General features: G+C 37.8%; 1 protein-coding gene across 4 annotated transcripts in view; it reads left to right on the forward strand.

Annotated features, from left to right (window-relative positions):
* plod2 (procollagen-lysine, 2-oxoglutarate 5-dioxygenase 2) overlaps window positions 1-16,530 on the forward strand; it is a 113,522-nt gene that overhangs the window by 32,300 nt on the left and 64,692 nt on the right. For all 4 annotated transcript variants that reach the window (XM_049480339.1, XM_049480338.1, XM_022673378.2 and 1 more), the window contains 2 exons: window positions 13,674-13,765; window positions 14,716-14,852. In XM_049480339.1, the coding sequence (XP_049336296.1) occupies window positions 13,674-13,765; window positions 14,716-14,852 (229 nt within the window). The remainder of the gene's footprint in view (window positions 1-13,673; window positions 13,766-14,715; window positions 14,853-16,530) is intronic.

The raw sequence follows: 16,530 nt of genomic DNA on the forward strand, positions 1-16,530 counted from the left end.
CATAATGAGCTTTTCTGCCCATATTTTATTTGCGCTTTACAATAATTGTCATGGCTGCTTTAGGAATGTATGAATTAAATTTAATCATTAAGTCAGTAATTACAACTTTTCTTTTGAAACAATGGAGACGCGCGAGCAGAAACTTCATGACTCTCTAAGCACTGGTTTATTCCAGAGACTACCGCATCACTTCACGCAGCATTTTAACAATGTTACTACACTAGTCCTGTACAGCTCGTATCTTTCAGCTGAGAAACATTCAGTTTTAACCTGATACTGAGAATTATAGGTGGATCTAATAAACTAGGTGGATCTAATGGCAAAATTAAACAAACAATAAACGAAACAAATTCCACTGATTTCACCCATCGGCCACTAGACCTCTAAAACCCGTAGCTCATAAATCTACCTTGCCTACAGGTGTTGATCCACACTGCTCTGAAGGGACATTTATGGTTAAACCTAATGTGACATTTAAAAAGTGGATTCATACTGTATATACGTGGACCCTGTTAACCGTGTAAAGAGATTTAAATAGAATGAATAAAGAGGATCACGCAGGTTTACGAGACTCTTTTCAGCCAGAGCTTTGCACCAGGTTTCTCCATTTACATTACAGAGTCCCATAAAACTTTAGTGCTTTAATTATGTGCACATGCTGTAGCTGTCCACGTACAATACAGCACTGCTACAGAAGAATGTGGTATCGGACCAGAACCAGCGATGTTCTGCTGAAGATGAGTCTGAGGGACTCAGGCCATGTTATTGTTGGCAGTCTTCCCTCTTTTCAAACATCGGGAGGTGCTGGGAGACCTAAGCTTTTTCTTTCAGGAGATGTTGAAGCAGAACAGAAGTGTAGGGGGATAAATGTTTGGTCTCTGAGGAATCCGCTGGTGATGTTGCAACGAGCAGAGAGGAACATTCCTACAGAGAGATGATTATCTAGTGGTGATGAAGAGGTTCTTAACTGAATCCGCTTTTAGATTAGACTGGGTGCGCACATCTCAGTGTGCTTAAGGGAAAAGTGTGATTTATGATGTGATATGAGGAATATTGTAAAAGTTATAGATTATAATTATATTAAAGTATGAGTGTTTATTCATTCATAACATCTAAAAACAACCTGTATATTTAAAAAAAATAACAGTGTAGAGCAAAAACATTGCAATAAAAAAAAAACAGAATTGACTTTATTTAATCAGACTGCGAAATACCATGTAGAGGTCTGCACTCCCGCGGTAGTCCCGTGGGACTTGCGTGACCGGTCAGAATATGCTGCGACGCGGGACAGAACTGAATTGTTATTGGCGGGAACGGGAGTTTAATCAATCCAGGCGATGTGGGACCACATTAACAGCGCACACAAGCTGTACTGCTATACTTTACATAGGCTACATAGAAAACTGCCAAATGTGATTAGCCTGTATTTACCCTGTACACTAATCCTACAGTGTGGCAGAACAGTAAGAGTCTGGATATTCTACCATATGCAGACTGTTAGTCCTACACCAGGGCAATCCTGCACCAGTTTCACAGCTCATTTGAGATCATGGGAACAAGCCACATTCACCATGGGTCAGTGGGGAAGCTGGCAACTGCAACTCTATCACATTACATTTTCTCTTACAGTAGAATCACCACTGTCTGCTCTAATCTGTAAAAATTAAATCAAACCATTTAAAATCCTTCCATTTTCCTAAAAAATGACAGTGCACCTTATAATCTGGTGTGCCTTATGTATGTATGTAATGTAATTCCACCAGTCAGGGTATTAAGGAGCAGAAAAGCCACTCTGCTGAAGTACAGAGTTATAAGGATGAGTTTTTAGTCAAGTTTCTCCAGCACCAAGGCTGGAGCAGCAACATTAGCATTAGCCGCTAAGAGCAGCGCTAGCTCTTTCACTGTTCAGAAGTGAGTATATCGGACTCTAGTCTGTGTGTTTGCTATGTCAAAACAAGCTACGTTGTACCAACCGCTAGCTGATAGCGCCCTGGCTTAGCGTTCTTAATTATAGTGCTGTTGGGCAGCATTTACTAGCGATAAGTGCTGCTGCTAAACTTGCTGTTGAAAATATTGGAAATCTAAGCTTACTGTAAGTAAATGGAAGCTCTTTACTCACCCAAATAAACTGTTTTCTGAAGAGAAATCTTACATTTAGTTTACAGTTAATGGAGTCAAAAGTTTGGACAAAGCGATTCTCATTTAATGTTTTTTTTATTTTTTCCTTTTATGATTTTTTTATTTTAAAGCTATGCAGGAACACATCTTCTAAGTATCACATTTATCTTTGAGGACAGATCTGCACACTCTTGTCTTTTAATATCAGTGTCTTCATTAAGGCAAAGTCACCTGGAATAGTTTTCTCAGCGTCTTAGAAAAATCTCTAAAAATGGGAGTAGAGACCAATCTCACCTTGCTTTTAAGAATATTGGAAACCTAAGCTTACTGTAAATAAATGGAAGCTCTTTATTCACCCAAATAAACAAGTTTTCAAATCTGTATAGACTAAAAATTTAGGGATTTTCTTTAAGAATTACAGTTTTGTTTAGTTTGCCCCCACAAAGCATCAAGATCTGCTAAATTAGAAGGGAAACATGGCGACACCTTTGTTCCTTACTATTGTCACTTACTATTGAGCCTTATGTATGAAAATAGACCAGAAAATACCTAATAGACATTCATTGAAAAAGCACCTTTATAATACAGTTCGCCTTATAGCTCATAAAATACCGTAATAAGATTTGACTGCAGTTGAGCTACACATGTTTTTGTTGAGTCGTCTTAATGAGACTGCAGTCCATTAAAGGCCGTCTGTAGACTCCTTCAGCATGCATCATCTCTCTATAGGATAAGTGTTCTCATAAACAAACTGCGCCTCTCTCTGCTTTACCCATAACCACTCTGCATGAAGAAGAAGGCACATGGGAATATCATTATATTTCAAACCAACAACATGAAAAGGATAAGAGCGTAAATCACACAGGCAGCTTCATATTGTGGCTTTTGTCTGTACCGTTGAGCCGTGGGTCTTCTTAGCACTTCGCTACTTTCCCAGTCGATTTAAGGAAGACAAGTGTTTCTGTTGGGTAAACATGTCCTGAGACTTAAATCAGTCCACACAGAAACAAATCCGTCAGCACGAGCTTTGTAGACTGTGGCTTCGACCATGGTCAGATGTGGTCTACAGGCACTTATGGAGGGAATGTAAACCAGCACCACAGTCAAGAGGTGAATATGAATGGAGATAAACAACTGTCAGAAGAAAATAGTGTGTCAGTTAAGCTCACAGATGACTAGTTTGCATTGATCTTACGTTTTTTTTTTTTCGATTGTTTGAATCAATTTTGTGTAAAAAAAAAAAAAATAATAATAATAAAATACAGTAGATGCCGGCTGGCCAGAAAAATGTCATATTTAATATGTGGCTGTGTTTATGAATAATTATAAGTTCAATATAGACACACAATATGCAGTTTTAAAGCTTAGAATCTCTGCATTTCAGTTATCTAGCCTATTTAGCTGTATCTCCTTTCAGAAAATAAACATTTAGGGCGAAATATGCCATGTTTATCAGAATTATGAATCATAATTTTCATATTTGCGTTTTCCGTACGTCCATATTTGGTCCATTGCGGACATGTTATACACCATTCAAACCGACTGGCCCTCAGGATTGCGGAACTGCAAACCGTTTTACTGTAGGACAATAATATCTAACCAGTGAAAGGGAGCCGTTTATAATTTTATATGATGAATGTAAACACTTTATAGCAAAATATAGAGCTGCAAAAACAATTAATCCATATAAATGTCATTTATGTGTCTGAAAATAAAAAAATAAAAATAGAAAATCTGAAAAGTGCCTACAAATTTTCCTATTTTTTGCCATATTTTGGCCATTACATGTTCAATTGAATAATTAAAGTGCTTTAATTAATTTTGTATAGGCTTCTAAGTAATATTAATTCATAAAATTGCCTCTGAATTATTTAATATTAGAGTGAAAAGCCTTCAAATGTGAGTATTTAATTTCAGGCAGAAATTGGTAAAAAATAGGCTTGGAGCTTAAGAGGTTAACTTTAAAATGTCTAGTTGTGGTCTCTAGTATGAACGAATACCATGTGAGCCGTTTTTTCCTGAATAATGCTACTTTAGTCCAGCGGAGGAGTGGGTGAGGAGAACAATAGGATTTCAGCTCTTGATCATGAATATTCATACATGCAAACATATCGCCTCTGATTGGCTAACAGCACTGTGAGGCAGGGAGATGGACAACAGTTAGAAATGTTTTAAAATAAAGACATTATTAGATTTTTGTGCTGTTCAGCCACTGACCTAGTCTTAGAGTCTCTGTAAAACCCAAATTCATCGGCGAGCCTATTTTAACCTATAGTTACACACAAAAGTGGGAAGTCCACTTTCAGAAAGTAAAAATTCACCGGGGTAATTTTTACTTTCTGGACCTGGAAAACCCATCTCTGCTTACACAAGATAGCTATCTAAGTAACTAGTGTAGACAGAACTGTTTTAAACATATACTTACCTATCTCAATTGTACTTCGCTATAGACAAATTCTAACCGTTTGTTCATTAGCTCTGAATTACTTGGCAAATCATATAACACTGATGTGTTATTTGCACAAATAACACAGGAACAGGCGGTCCTGAAGTTGAGGTAGAATGATGCTTTTCCTGATTTCTGATTTTTTTTTTTTTACTGGCTACTACAGACAATGGAAGTTGAGGAAGAGTTTCATGTGTAGCATGCATATACAGCTCAAAGAAACCTACTGTATTTCACAAAGAACATAAAAATTTTAGGGGAAGGCCCCCTTTAACAGTTTATTATTTTTAAAGGGTCTGTATGCATTATTATGCTATTATTATTTTATCATCATATCAGTGGCATAAACTTGTCTTATAATTATAATAATTATATAATTTTGATTAAATCTGAACCGAAGTAATTATCGGGACAGGCCTAGGTTCTTCTATGGCATCACTCAAATAACCCTTTGCAGCACCTTCCTTTTTTCAACAGTGAATCTTCATTATCTCTCATTATCTTCTCTCAATGCATAGAGGCATTAAACCCTCTTAAGTCGCTGTCCCTTCATACTTTGTGGAGACGATGCCGTCCCACCCCTGTGCAAGCATCTCCAGCTGCACCAGCCTGGTGCATGTTTTGACCCATCGCCTAGGCAATCAGAAGCTTGGCAGAGAAGCCCGGGCGGACTGTGGGATGGCTGTGATCTGCATGAAAGTTAGCAGTATTTAGAAAAGGTGGTTTTATTAAGGGTTCACTCTTCACAACTTCTCGTGAGTTTGCTGTTTTCTAGTGCAGTGTGGTGATTGGTTGGCAGTGCTGCTGTTGTCTGCAGCGATCGGGGGTTTATCAGGTCATACCTGGGTCAAAGCAATTGGTGTTGTTTGTGTTTCAGCCTTAGGGAAAGTGGGCATAGGGGAGGAGAGAAAACAGAGAATAAGTCACCCCCCCTTCACAACCCACATCACCCACAACCCCCCACCACCACTCACCCAATCGGGAGGCTGGAATGTCTTTAGAGGAATGAGTTGCAAATTCCTCAGAGATTAGATGCAATTCTCAGGCTCCTTTACTGTAAGACATTATTCATCTGCTCTGTACTGTCCTAAAATGGTTATTTGGAGCAACACCATAGAAAAGCTAGGGTTGTGAGCAATTTTGATTGTGATTATGGGTGGGAGATGGGTGGGCGATATATTTCAAGAATACACTATTGCAACAAAATGAAAGTTATTTTATTTTTGCATACAATATGATATGGCACTCCCCTAACTGAGATATTAAAAATGCATTTTTTTAATCAGATTTTTAACAGAAGTCAATGGTCAAGAATCTCATAATACTAATAATGCACTCCATTTATCTCCATATATCCAGGATTAAAGTAAAATAAATGATACTATATATCTAGTAGATATATAATGGGAAATGAGAACAGTGTGATTTTTTGTTGCTAAAACAGCTGAAAGGTAGAACCCTGATGTGATAATTAGGGGTGGGTGATAGGGCGCGATATTTCAGGGTATAATATTGCTCACAATATTCAAAAATATTGGTGATATTATAGTGCACGATACAATATGGCACACCCCTAATTGTGATATTTATTTATGCAACAAAACCTCGGGGTGGATTTTTACTTTGTGGACCTTGACTACCAACCTCTGTGGGTAACTATGGGTTTACATAGGATCTCCGGTGGATTTCTCTTTTTACAGAGACTCTAAGACTAGTGCTGGACGATATGGCCAAAATTTATGTCACAATATACTCCTTAAATTTCGGTCGATACGATATAATTTCGATATTGATATAAATACTTTGAAGGCCTCAGAAAACTGCTAAGAAGCCCTGCAATCCCTGCAGCACTGCGAATTTAAATTATTATATAACTGTGTATTTGCACTTTTTGTATTGCTGGCATCAGATACCCTCATTATATGCACATCTATCTATCTATCTATCTATCTATCTATCTATCTATCTATCTATCTATCTATCTATCTATCTATCTATCTATCTATCTATCTATCTATCTATCTATCTATCTATCTATCTATCTATCTATCTATCTATCTATCTATCTATCTATCTATCTATCTAATGGAAATCTGTACCTACTACTGTCTGAAAATTTAATTTAAGACTTTGAAACCTCCTTTCACAAAAACTTTAATACTTTAGAAATAAAAGTAGTCAAAATAAATGAATGCTCAATATTATTTGCATATAGCAAAATAATAACATGACATCCCTGTCAAACATAAGCCTATATAACTATTACCAATAAAAATAACTTTAAATTACAACAGAGGCAGAGCTTCTTATTCTTTGTGAACACATTTAACAGATTAAAACAAGTGTTTCAACTAGGATATAGAATACAAGAAGCCTTTATATACATAAAAGCAACAAGATTTTCCCGTCAAATAAACAAACCTACAGGCTCTATCAAGTATGAATAACTTAGTTACAACATAAGCTATAAAAGTGCTTCAGTCAGTATAAGAAAAATATTGTATGTAGTGGAGTTGCTTGAAGTGGTGGAACAGATTAGATGTATTAACATTACCGCTGCTGGTCGGCTGCACTCTTCGGCACAATTTGCAGCAAAGCGGCAAGGGAGCGTACCCGCGGCCGGCCTCGAGGACCCGCGAGCGGACCCACGGCCGGCCTCGAGGACCCGCGGCCGAGCGAGCGGACCCGCGGCCGACCTCGAGGACCCGTGGCCGAGCGAGCGGACCCGCGGCCGGCCTCGAGGACCCGCGGCCGAGCGAGCGGACCCGCGGCCGGCCTCGAAGATCCGGGGCCGACCGAATCGAGTCTACCGTAGCCTTGGATCCGCTCGTCCCGGCTCCGTTTGGCTCCAGCGCGAGACATATGTGCTGCGTAGCGAAGCGGACCCGAGCCTAGCCATTTTAACCTAGCCTTGCCTAGCCTAGCCTATTTGGCTACGTGCCTGTGTGGTTACGTCATCACGCACTGACGTAGCCCAGCTACGGGGGCTGAATGTGTTGAGCTCTGGGGCGAGCTGAAGCCAGTAAAACACGCCTGTCCGTGATTCTAATACATATCGATATACCACAAAGCTGATATCACCGTTATTGAAACATTTCTTATCGTGATAAATACCGATATCGAATTATTGTCCAGGCCTATCTAAGACTCTAGGTCAGTGGCTGAATTGCACTTAGCAGGGCATTATTACACATGTTGTAAAGTAACATATGACATTGCAAAGACTGTTATTAGTGTAGAATTGTTTTTTTTTTAAAGGTTTCTAACTGTTGCCTGTCTCTCTGGTGTCACAATGCTGTTAGCCAATCAGAGGCGATATATTTGCATGTATGAACATTCATGAACAAGAGCTGAAATCCTATCGTCCCCAATCCCCCTGCCTCCACACTTCCATGGGAGTTCATTCACACTAGAGACCACAACTAGACATTTTAAAATGAATGAAAAAATGATGGAATGAGACCTTTAAGAGTGTACAAGAATGGGTCTCTGTAAAGTCAAATACTTTACCATTAATCACCATTGAATGAATGAGACAACGACAGCGAGTAGGACACGAGGAAAAGTGCTGGAAGCTATAACTCACTTTCTATATGTGACAGTGTTTAAATGTCTTCACATCATTTTTCATCTAGAAGGTTTCGAGCCCTGCAGTATTCACCCATAATGGCTCTATTGACAAATGAGGCACGGCAGTATAAATACTAGTCTTAGTGCAGCTCTGAATCCAGTGTTGGCAGAGTGCTGGCTCTGCTGTGACTGACTGAGTCTTTTATTCCGGACGGAAAGTGCTTCCTTGAGCCTTTTTCTCTTCAAGAAGATGTGCACTGTACACTCGGATAAGTTGAATTTACTTAAAAAAAAATTGGAGGAAACCGGTTGCCTTAAAAAGGTTAAGTAATGGGGAATGAAAACGTAAGTTAGCATAACTTAGAACATCAAGTTATTACAACTAATGGGGAAGTTGATTTAACTTTTTTTTTGTTTTTGTTGTACTGTTAGGCCGGACAATTGAGTTTACTTAACTTTTTTAAGGCAGCCGGTTTGCTCAAATGTTTTAGTTATTAAATTTACTTAAACATTTTGAGGAAACCAATTGCCTTAAAAAAGTTAAGTAATGGGGAATGAAAACTTGAGTTAGCATAACTTAAAACATCAAGTTATTACAACTAATGGGGAAGTTGATTTAACCCTTTTTTTTGTTTTTGTTATACTGTTAGACCAGATAAGTTGAGTTTACTTTTTAGTTAAATTTACTTAAAAAACTTGAGGAAACCAGTTGCCTTAAAAAGTTAAGTAATGGGGAATACAAACTTGAGTTAGCATCAATTAAAACATCAAGTTATTACAACTAAAGGGGAACTTGATTTATTTCTAAGGTAGCCCAGGGGGAATCACTACACACTGATGGTGAGTGTTAGTCAGAAACTGTTGGACACACCCAGTATGCAAATAGATTGTGACAGAAGCCAATGGAAAAGAAGCTGTCAATGGCAACAGACTAAACTCAGTTGGTTCAACTCAGAGATCTCAGTTTGAATGTATATATGTGCCCACAAATGTTCAACTAACTCAAAATAGTTGAATATTGTTTAGAAATATCCAATTTTATGTAAAACAGACTTAAATGATTTGAGTTTAAACAACGTATGGGTTTACAGTGTAGCCATATAGAGCTACAGCATACATAATATAAAAGGAAGTAAAGGAATCACTTGAATGCTAAGATGATGGCATTTCCCATTTGGAGACGCAGAATTAAAGCGTTATTAAAATATTCTCACGATGAGGTAGCGTCCCGGGTTTACCCAAAACATGTCCCAGGTTCAACCTTACCTTCGCGATGTGGTCTGACAGAAAGGAAATGTCTCGTGTTACAGTGAACACAGCTGTTCTGTTCACGGCTGGACTGACTGGCTGACTTCTCCAGATGTTTGTGATTTTTCAAGGCTTTCCTAGAGATCAGAATAAGACGAGACACCTGGCTTTGGGTTGGTGCCCAGCTCCAGCCAGCGTGACTCGCACCTCCACTGTCTGACTGGGATCCAGCATTCCCTGGCTCATTCCTCATGCTTCTACACATACAGGAATACGGGAATAGAGTTACCCTAGCTATAGTAGAGTGTGTGAGGTAATGAATGTCTGAAGTCAGCGCTCTGGGCTTTTCCGTCTGAGGAAACGGGGAAACGGGACTCTGGTGCTAGCTGACTTTTCATCGGAATATTCCCTGCAGGATACGCCTGTGAAATCTACACCCTGTTCCCTAGAAGCTCTACAGAAATCAGGGGGTCAATTCCACAGAATCCAGTCCCACAGCAGCATTAGGTCTTTTGGAAGTCAGCTAATACAAACTAATTTGAACAGTCTGCACACAAACAAAGCTTTAAAGAGTTACATACAGACAAAAATGCATATCATATGAAATATGTTACAGTGTAAAGTTCATATGGTTCAAATAAACTTGATTTCAGGTGGTTTACACAATATAACAACCTCACAAACGTTGGACCAAACTCTAGTCTGCACTAGTCAGTCTCTTGGAGACTAGATTATTTACAGATTAATATGTTGAATTTAGGTGATTTAATGAATATGTTCAGTCTTCACACATTGGTGACTTGCACCTTTTATTTTACCATATAACAGTGAATGTGCTTGAATTTATTCACTGCAGGTAAATTACGAAAAACTGAAGCATATGTTGGTTGAACGGTAGACTGGTAGTATTTATCATTATTATGATCAGTTGCTTCCAGCCCTGTCACAATAACAATTATTGTGTTGAGAATACATATTTTTTCATAAATAATTGCGATAAACAATATTATTATCATTTTAAGACAATTTTATGCCAGATATAATATATTTTTATATCAGATGTAATATAATATAATTTAGTTGATAATCTTTTAATTCTTAAAGAGTCACCAAACCCTAATCCATTTATTTTTCTTTAATAGCTGTAATTTAATTGCTTAAATTTCTAACCCATAAAAAAAAAACGCTTTTATTGTGGTAATTTCTGCCTCTGCAGCTCCTCTCAGGTTCAACTGTGCTGTAGGTGTTATATATTGTATGATACGTCATAACAATTAGTAGTAATTATTGTGAAAGTCTTAAAACACATACTGTACAGTAAGGCAAGGAAAAATATATCTTTTAAAATGTTGCATTAGCATAATTAGCCCTAGATTAACTTCATTTACTGCAGTATAGTTTGTAAAATGTTGCAGAAAATTAGGTTTATTCGGGTTATCATTTGTTTATTATTGTTCTTTCTTGCTTGCTTGCTTTCTTTCTCTCTTATTTTAAATCCAAATCCTTTCGTATATTACAAAGTTTACAAGGCTGCTAACCCCAGCCCACCCCTGTTGCTGCAGCAGGTCTGTGTAAAGCTGGGTGTTGTCACAGTTGGGGTTGATAAACACAGTTAACATAAAGCTGTGTGAGTGAGAGACCCCCGGAGTGACTGAACTTCAGACAGCAGGACTCCAGTAACTAAAGGGGGGTCAGGGAGAGGTCAGACGGGTTCCACAAGCTGATCTAAACACCTCTCAACCATATCTGTTCCCAGCCATATCTGTAGAACCCAGACATTTTTATTTATAAAGTAAAAGTAAAATCAGTCTGTCAAAAAGTGACTTGAGTAGAAGTTGAAGTGTTCTTTGTACTTAAGTATTGCAAGTATTTTATCCTAAAATGTTCTACTCAAGTACTAAAAGTAAAAGTACAAGTGTTGTGTAGTGCACTTTTCACAGAAATAAGTCAAAAGTTTAAATATCATATTGTTTATATTATTTCAGATGTTTAGGTTAAAGGATGCTCACAACTTCTTTGGCTGTAGCAACAGCAGAAGAACAGGAAAGTGTTCATTTGCATGAAGTCTTAAATTACCTCTCTAAACAATTTTACCCAAAAGAGAAGCTAAACAGTAAGCCGTTAGAGTATTTTAACAAATTCATCATAAAAGGTCACTAGTTGGTCTATCACTTTTGTAAAATCAACTAAAACTGTCGAAAGCCAAGGGATTAGAGCAGCTTCATCAAACCCAGTGACAGTGCAGAACATCTACCACTCTGTGGATTTAGAATGATTCCTAACATTTTTATTATTTTAATGAGCAAGGGGGATTCTAGGATCAGAGGTTTAGGTGCTGATGTTTTTCTTCGATAAGAAAGTGCTCTGTGTTTAATTTCATAGTTTTAGTATTTTTAGTATTTGGTGTTTCTATATTAAGAAAGGGCTCTGTGTTTAATTTCTTAGTTTTAGTATTTTTAGTATTTGTTTTTTTCTTCGTTAAGAAAGTGCTCTGTTTAATTTCTTAGTTGTATTATTTTTAGTATTTGTTTTTTTCTTCATTAAGAAAGTGCTCTGTGTTTAATTTCTTAGCTTTAGTATTTTTAGTATTTGTTTTTTTCTTTGTTAAAAAAGTGCTCTGTTTAATTTCTTAGTTTTAGTATTTTTAGTATTTATTGTTTCTACATGAAGAAAGTGCTCTCTTTAATTTCTTAGTTTTAGTATTTTTAGTATTTGTTGTTTCTTCATTAAGAAAGTGCTCTGTGTTTAATTTCTTAGTTTTAGTATTTTTAGTATTTGTTTTTTCTTCGTTAAGAAAGTGCTCTGTGTTTAATTTCTTAGTTTTAGTATTATAGTATTTGTTTAGTTTCCTAGTTTTAGTATTTTTAGTATTTGTTGTTTCTTCGTTAAGAAAGTACTGTGTTTAATTTCTTAGTTTTAGTATTTTTAGTATTTGTTTAGTTTCCTATTTTTTGTGTTTGTAGTATTTGTTTTATCTTTAAGAAAGTGCTCTGTGTTTAATTTCCTAGTTTTAGTGTTTTTAGTATTTGTTGTTTCTTCATTAAGAAAGTGCTGTGTTGAATTTCTTAGTGTTAGTATTTTTAGTATTTGTTTAGTTTCCTAGTTTTAGTATTTGTTTTATCTTTGTTAAGAAAGTGCTCTGTGTTTAATTTCCTAGTTTTTAATGTTTTTAGTTTTTCCTTCATTAAAAAAGCACTTTTCTATTTGTCACTACACACGGAGCTACTGTACTGAATTTGCTAAATTAGTTAAATTTTCTAATGGCCGTGTTATGAGCTGAGATATCCGGTCCCTCCTGCCATCGTTCAGTCATGAATCCTGTTGAGACTGAAAAGCGGAGCATGGGAGCGCGGCACAAATCTTCACCTACATCCATTTCCTGCTGGAGTTGATTTTTGCCAGTGGTGTTTTGAGACCCACCCTTTCGGCTGTTTCTTTAATGATGTCAGATGGGGGCTGTGCTGAAATGTGCCTGTGGCTGGATTGTGTAGTGTGTTGTGTTTCTTTTCAGGAAATGTTTTACAGTATGACTCTTATTTATTTCCATTTTTAAGACCGAATACAGTCGTAGATTTTCTTAAAAAGGCCAAAGATAGTAAAAATGACATTAGTGATGATTAACGGATGATGTGAATTGGCTCAGTTTGCGTAAGATTTCTCAGGGACTGTTCTCCAGCCTCGGAGAGATGATTGACGATAGGATCTTAGGATCTGCTGGGCTCTCGTCGGCCCAGACTGGGGTTTGTTTTTACACACGGCTGTGACTTTCCTTTGGTCTCTGGTCTATCCAGTGGAAACATAGCGACAGCCTGAGAAACTCGATCTGCAGATCCTCTTCCTCACCACTTCCACAAACACTGACTCGATTTAGAAACGATAGACAGGGTTAATTAATTATACCTTCAGAAAATGGGATGTTCTCATCACCTGTACTCATGATAATTCTCTTAGTTTATCAGTGAAACGAATGGAATATCATTTCTGAATTCATACTGGTAGAGTGTTGACATAGAGGTAGAGGTTTGAGGTTTGGTTGTAGTTTGGTTTGGAGTAACTCAATACCCTCTATTTCAGACTGTAGGCAAAATACAACATATATATTTTGGTAAAGTGGCTCCTAAAAGGATTGTGAAAGGATTTTGGCAAGACTAACCAGAAGGCATGCTCACCACCCCAACATATCCCAACATACCAGAACATCAGAACCTGATATGTTTTACACTGTGCGCTATTTTAAACATTTCACAATGGCTAAAATAATAATCTTTTTCTCTTCTTTTTTTTTCTCCAGAAAAGCTGCTGGTTCTCACTGTGGCCACACAAGAGACCGATGGCTTCCTCCGCTTCATGCAGTCAGCAAAGTACTTCAACTACACTATGAAAGTAAGAATTAATTTTCTAATATTTAAGTTTTTACTCTCATGCAGTGTCCTCATATTAGTATAAAGGGGGTGCCGAGTGGTCCAACAGTCTAAAAAGCTGCCACTATGATCGGGAGATCACTGGGTCGAATCCCAGTCATGCAGCTTGCCATCAGCTGCCAGAGCCCTGAGAGAGCACGATTAGCCTTGCTCTCTCTGGGTGGGTAGATGGTGCTCTTTATCTCATTACTCCTAGGGTGAAGTCGATCAGCACAAGTCGTCTGTGAGCTGATGTATCAGAACCGAGTCGCTGCGCTTTCCTCCAAGCGTTTGTGCTGTAATTCTACTCAGTAATGCCGCATCAGCAGCAGTTCAAAAAGAGGTGGAGTCTGACTTCACATGTATCAGAGGAGGAATGTGCTAGTCTTCACCTGGTGTTGCAGTATCACTAGAGATAGGGGGATATACAGCTGTTTTGCAGCTGAAAGGGTAGGACAATTGGCTAAATTGACTAAATTTGGAGAAAAATGGGAAAAATGTGAAGAAGAAAAAAAAAGTGAAATATAGTGATAGAACAAGTATAACAAATTTAGTGATTAAAACAAGTCATCTGTAATTTATGGGTGTGAAAAACACAGGGGTGTTCTAAAATGTTTGGCCAGTAGTATATATGCAGGATTGGTGTAAAATCAAGGATATTGGGCAGGTATGTCATGCCAACAGTATAATTTTGTGCAGCAATTAAATAAAAATAAATAAATACTAAAGGACTCTCTTGTGTAGTAATGTGTTGAATACTTCTACTTCTTTCCTATATTTATTCTTTATATTCCTTAAAGTCAGATACTCATGTCCTTATTGTTATTGTTAATAAGTAAATGCTTATTTTTTATGTGTCCATTTTAAACTGTCTTAATTTTATTTCAGTAAAAGGTACTGTCTAGTCTAATCACATGGTTTCCTCCATGCCAGGTGCTGGGGATGAGTGAAGACTGGAAGGGAGGGGACGTGGGACGCACCATTGGCGGAGGCCAAAAGGTCAGACTACTCAAGGAGGCCATGGAGACTCTGGCTGAGCAGGAGGACTTGGTGGTCCTTTTTGTGGACAGGTAAGAAACTGATAAGGAAATACTAACTTTGGTAGTGGAATCTGTTTGTTAAAACAGTCACGTGTTTATTAGTAATGTGTCATAGTAGGCTAATATTACCACCCACAGTGGACAGTGCAGTGGGTGGTAATGGTAATGATCATGACTGTCGGTGTCTGGCTAGAATTGTCAGTATGAACAAGTATGGGACAGTGACCTTCTCATTCAATACTTTTCTTTATTTCTTTATTTAATTTATTTTCTACATTGTAGATTAATATTTAAGACATGAAAATGATTAGGGGACACATATAGATTTATGCAGTAAACAGTAAAAAAAAGTGTTAGTCCTTCACATTAATCCCCTGATCTAAACCTGATGAACTGAGATGGTGATTTGAGGTGATTTAATTGGGATGAGCTGGAGCTTCACAGTGTGAAGAAAAAGCAGCAGATATTGTTCAGCACCTCCAGGAACTCCTTCCTTCAAGACGCTGAGAAAACTATTCCAGGTGACTCTACCTGAAGGTGACTCTACCTGAAGGAGACACTGACATGGAACTGGCACTGTTCTGGTTCTTGAACCTAATTTTGAATCGATTCGCTGCGTTTCCACCAACAAAAGTAGGTTCTGGAACCAGGAACGAAGAATACTAGGTTCTGTTGATGACGTATAATGTGACGTTTTGATGGTTCCATTAAAACGGGTGGAAACGTGGACTGGTTTGCTGGTTTGCTGAAAAGCACCACGGTTCTTATAAGCCTGAATGAAACTGGTTCAAGAATCCAGAGTTCTTTTGGTGGAAAAGAGGCCCAAGAGTGTGTAGATCTGTCCTCAAAACTAAATGTGCTATTTAGAAGAATCTAAAGTATATACCTGAATAATTCTGCATGTGTTACTGTATAGCTTTATTATAGTCTCCAATATTAAATTTACAATGTTAAAACATCATAAAAAGAAAGAAAACACATTGAATGAGAAAAGATGTCAGAACTTTTGACTTTAACTATAGATAAGTAGCTTCCAACCCTTACTTTCTCACAGCCCTGAGATTCAATGCTAATCCACCTCATCTGATTCAACTGATTGAATGATTGAATGAGAAAGATCTCCAGCTCCCTAGCATCTTGTTTGAAAAAGATAAACTAAAACAAGACAGACATAAAAACGGTTTGCCTTTTTTACTAATTTTTCCTAAAATTTAGTTAACAATATGCTAAGAATCAAAAGATCGCCAGTTCGAATCCTGTTCATGATGCTTGCTATCAGCTGCCAGAGCCTTGAGAGAGCACAGTTGGTCTTGCTCTCTCTGGGTGGGTGCTCTTTCCCCTCATTGTCAGGGTGCAGCAAGGAATGGCGAGGAGATCGAACGCAAATGCGAGTATATTTATTGAACAATAAACAAAAGACAAAAATAAACAAATAAACAACTGAAACTAAACTGAAAACAAGAAACACAGGGAACATATGAAACAGAGACGCAACCATATCAGACCTAAAAAGTACAAGGACCGACACGAGAGAAAGGGAACACGGCCTATAAATAGAGGAGCACACACACTGGAAACAGGAAACACCTGGGACTGAGGGGTGGAGTTACAAATGAACACATGTGAGGGCAAGAAACACTAAGGAACACGGGTCACGTGGGAGACACACTTACAGGCACAAGCAGAAGACAGGCACAGAAAAGATAAA

This window comes from Astyanax mexicanus, chromosome 6 (assembly GCF_023375975.1).
Source record: "Astyanax mexicanus isolate ESR-SI-001 chromosome 6, AstMex3_surface, whole genome shotgun sequence".
In the NCBI taxonomy this organism is placed as follows: Eukaryota; Metazoa; Chordata; class Actinopteri; order Characiformes; family Acestrorhamphidae; genus Astyanax; species Astyanax mexicanus.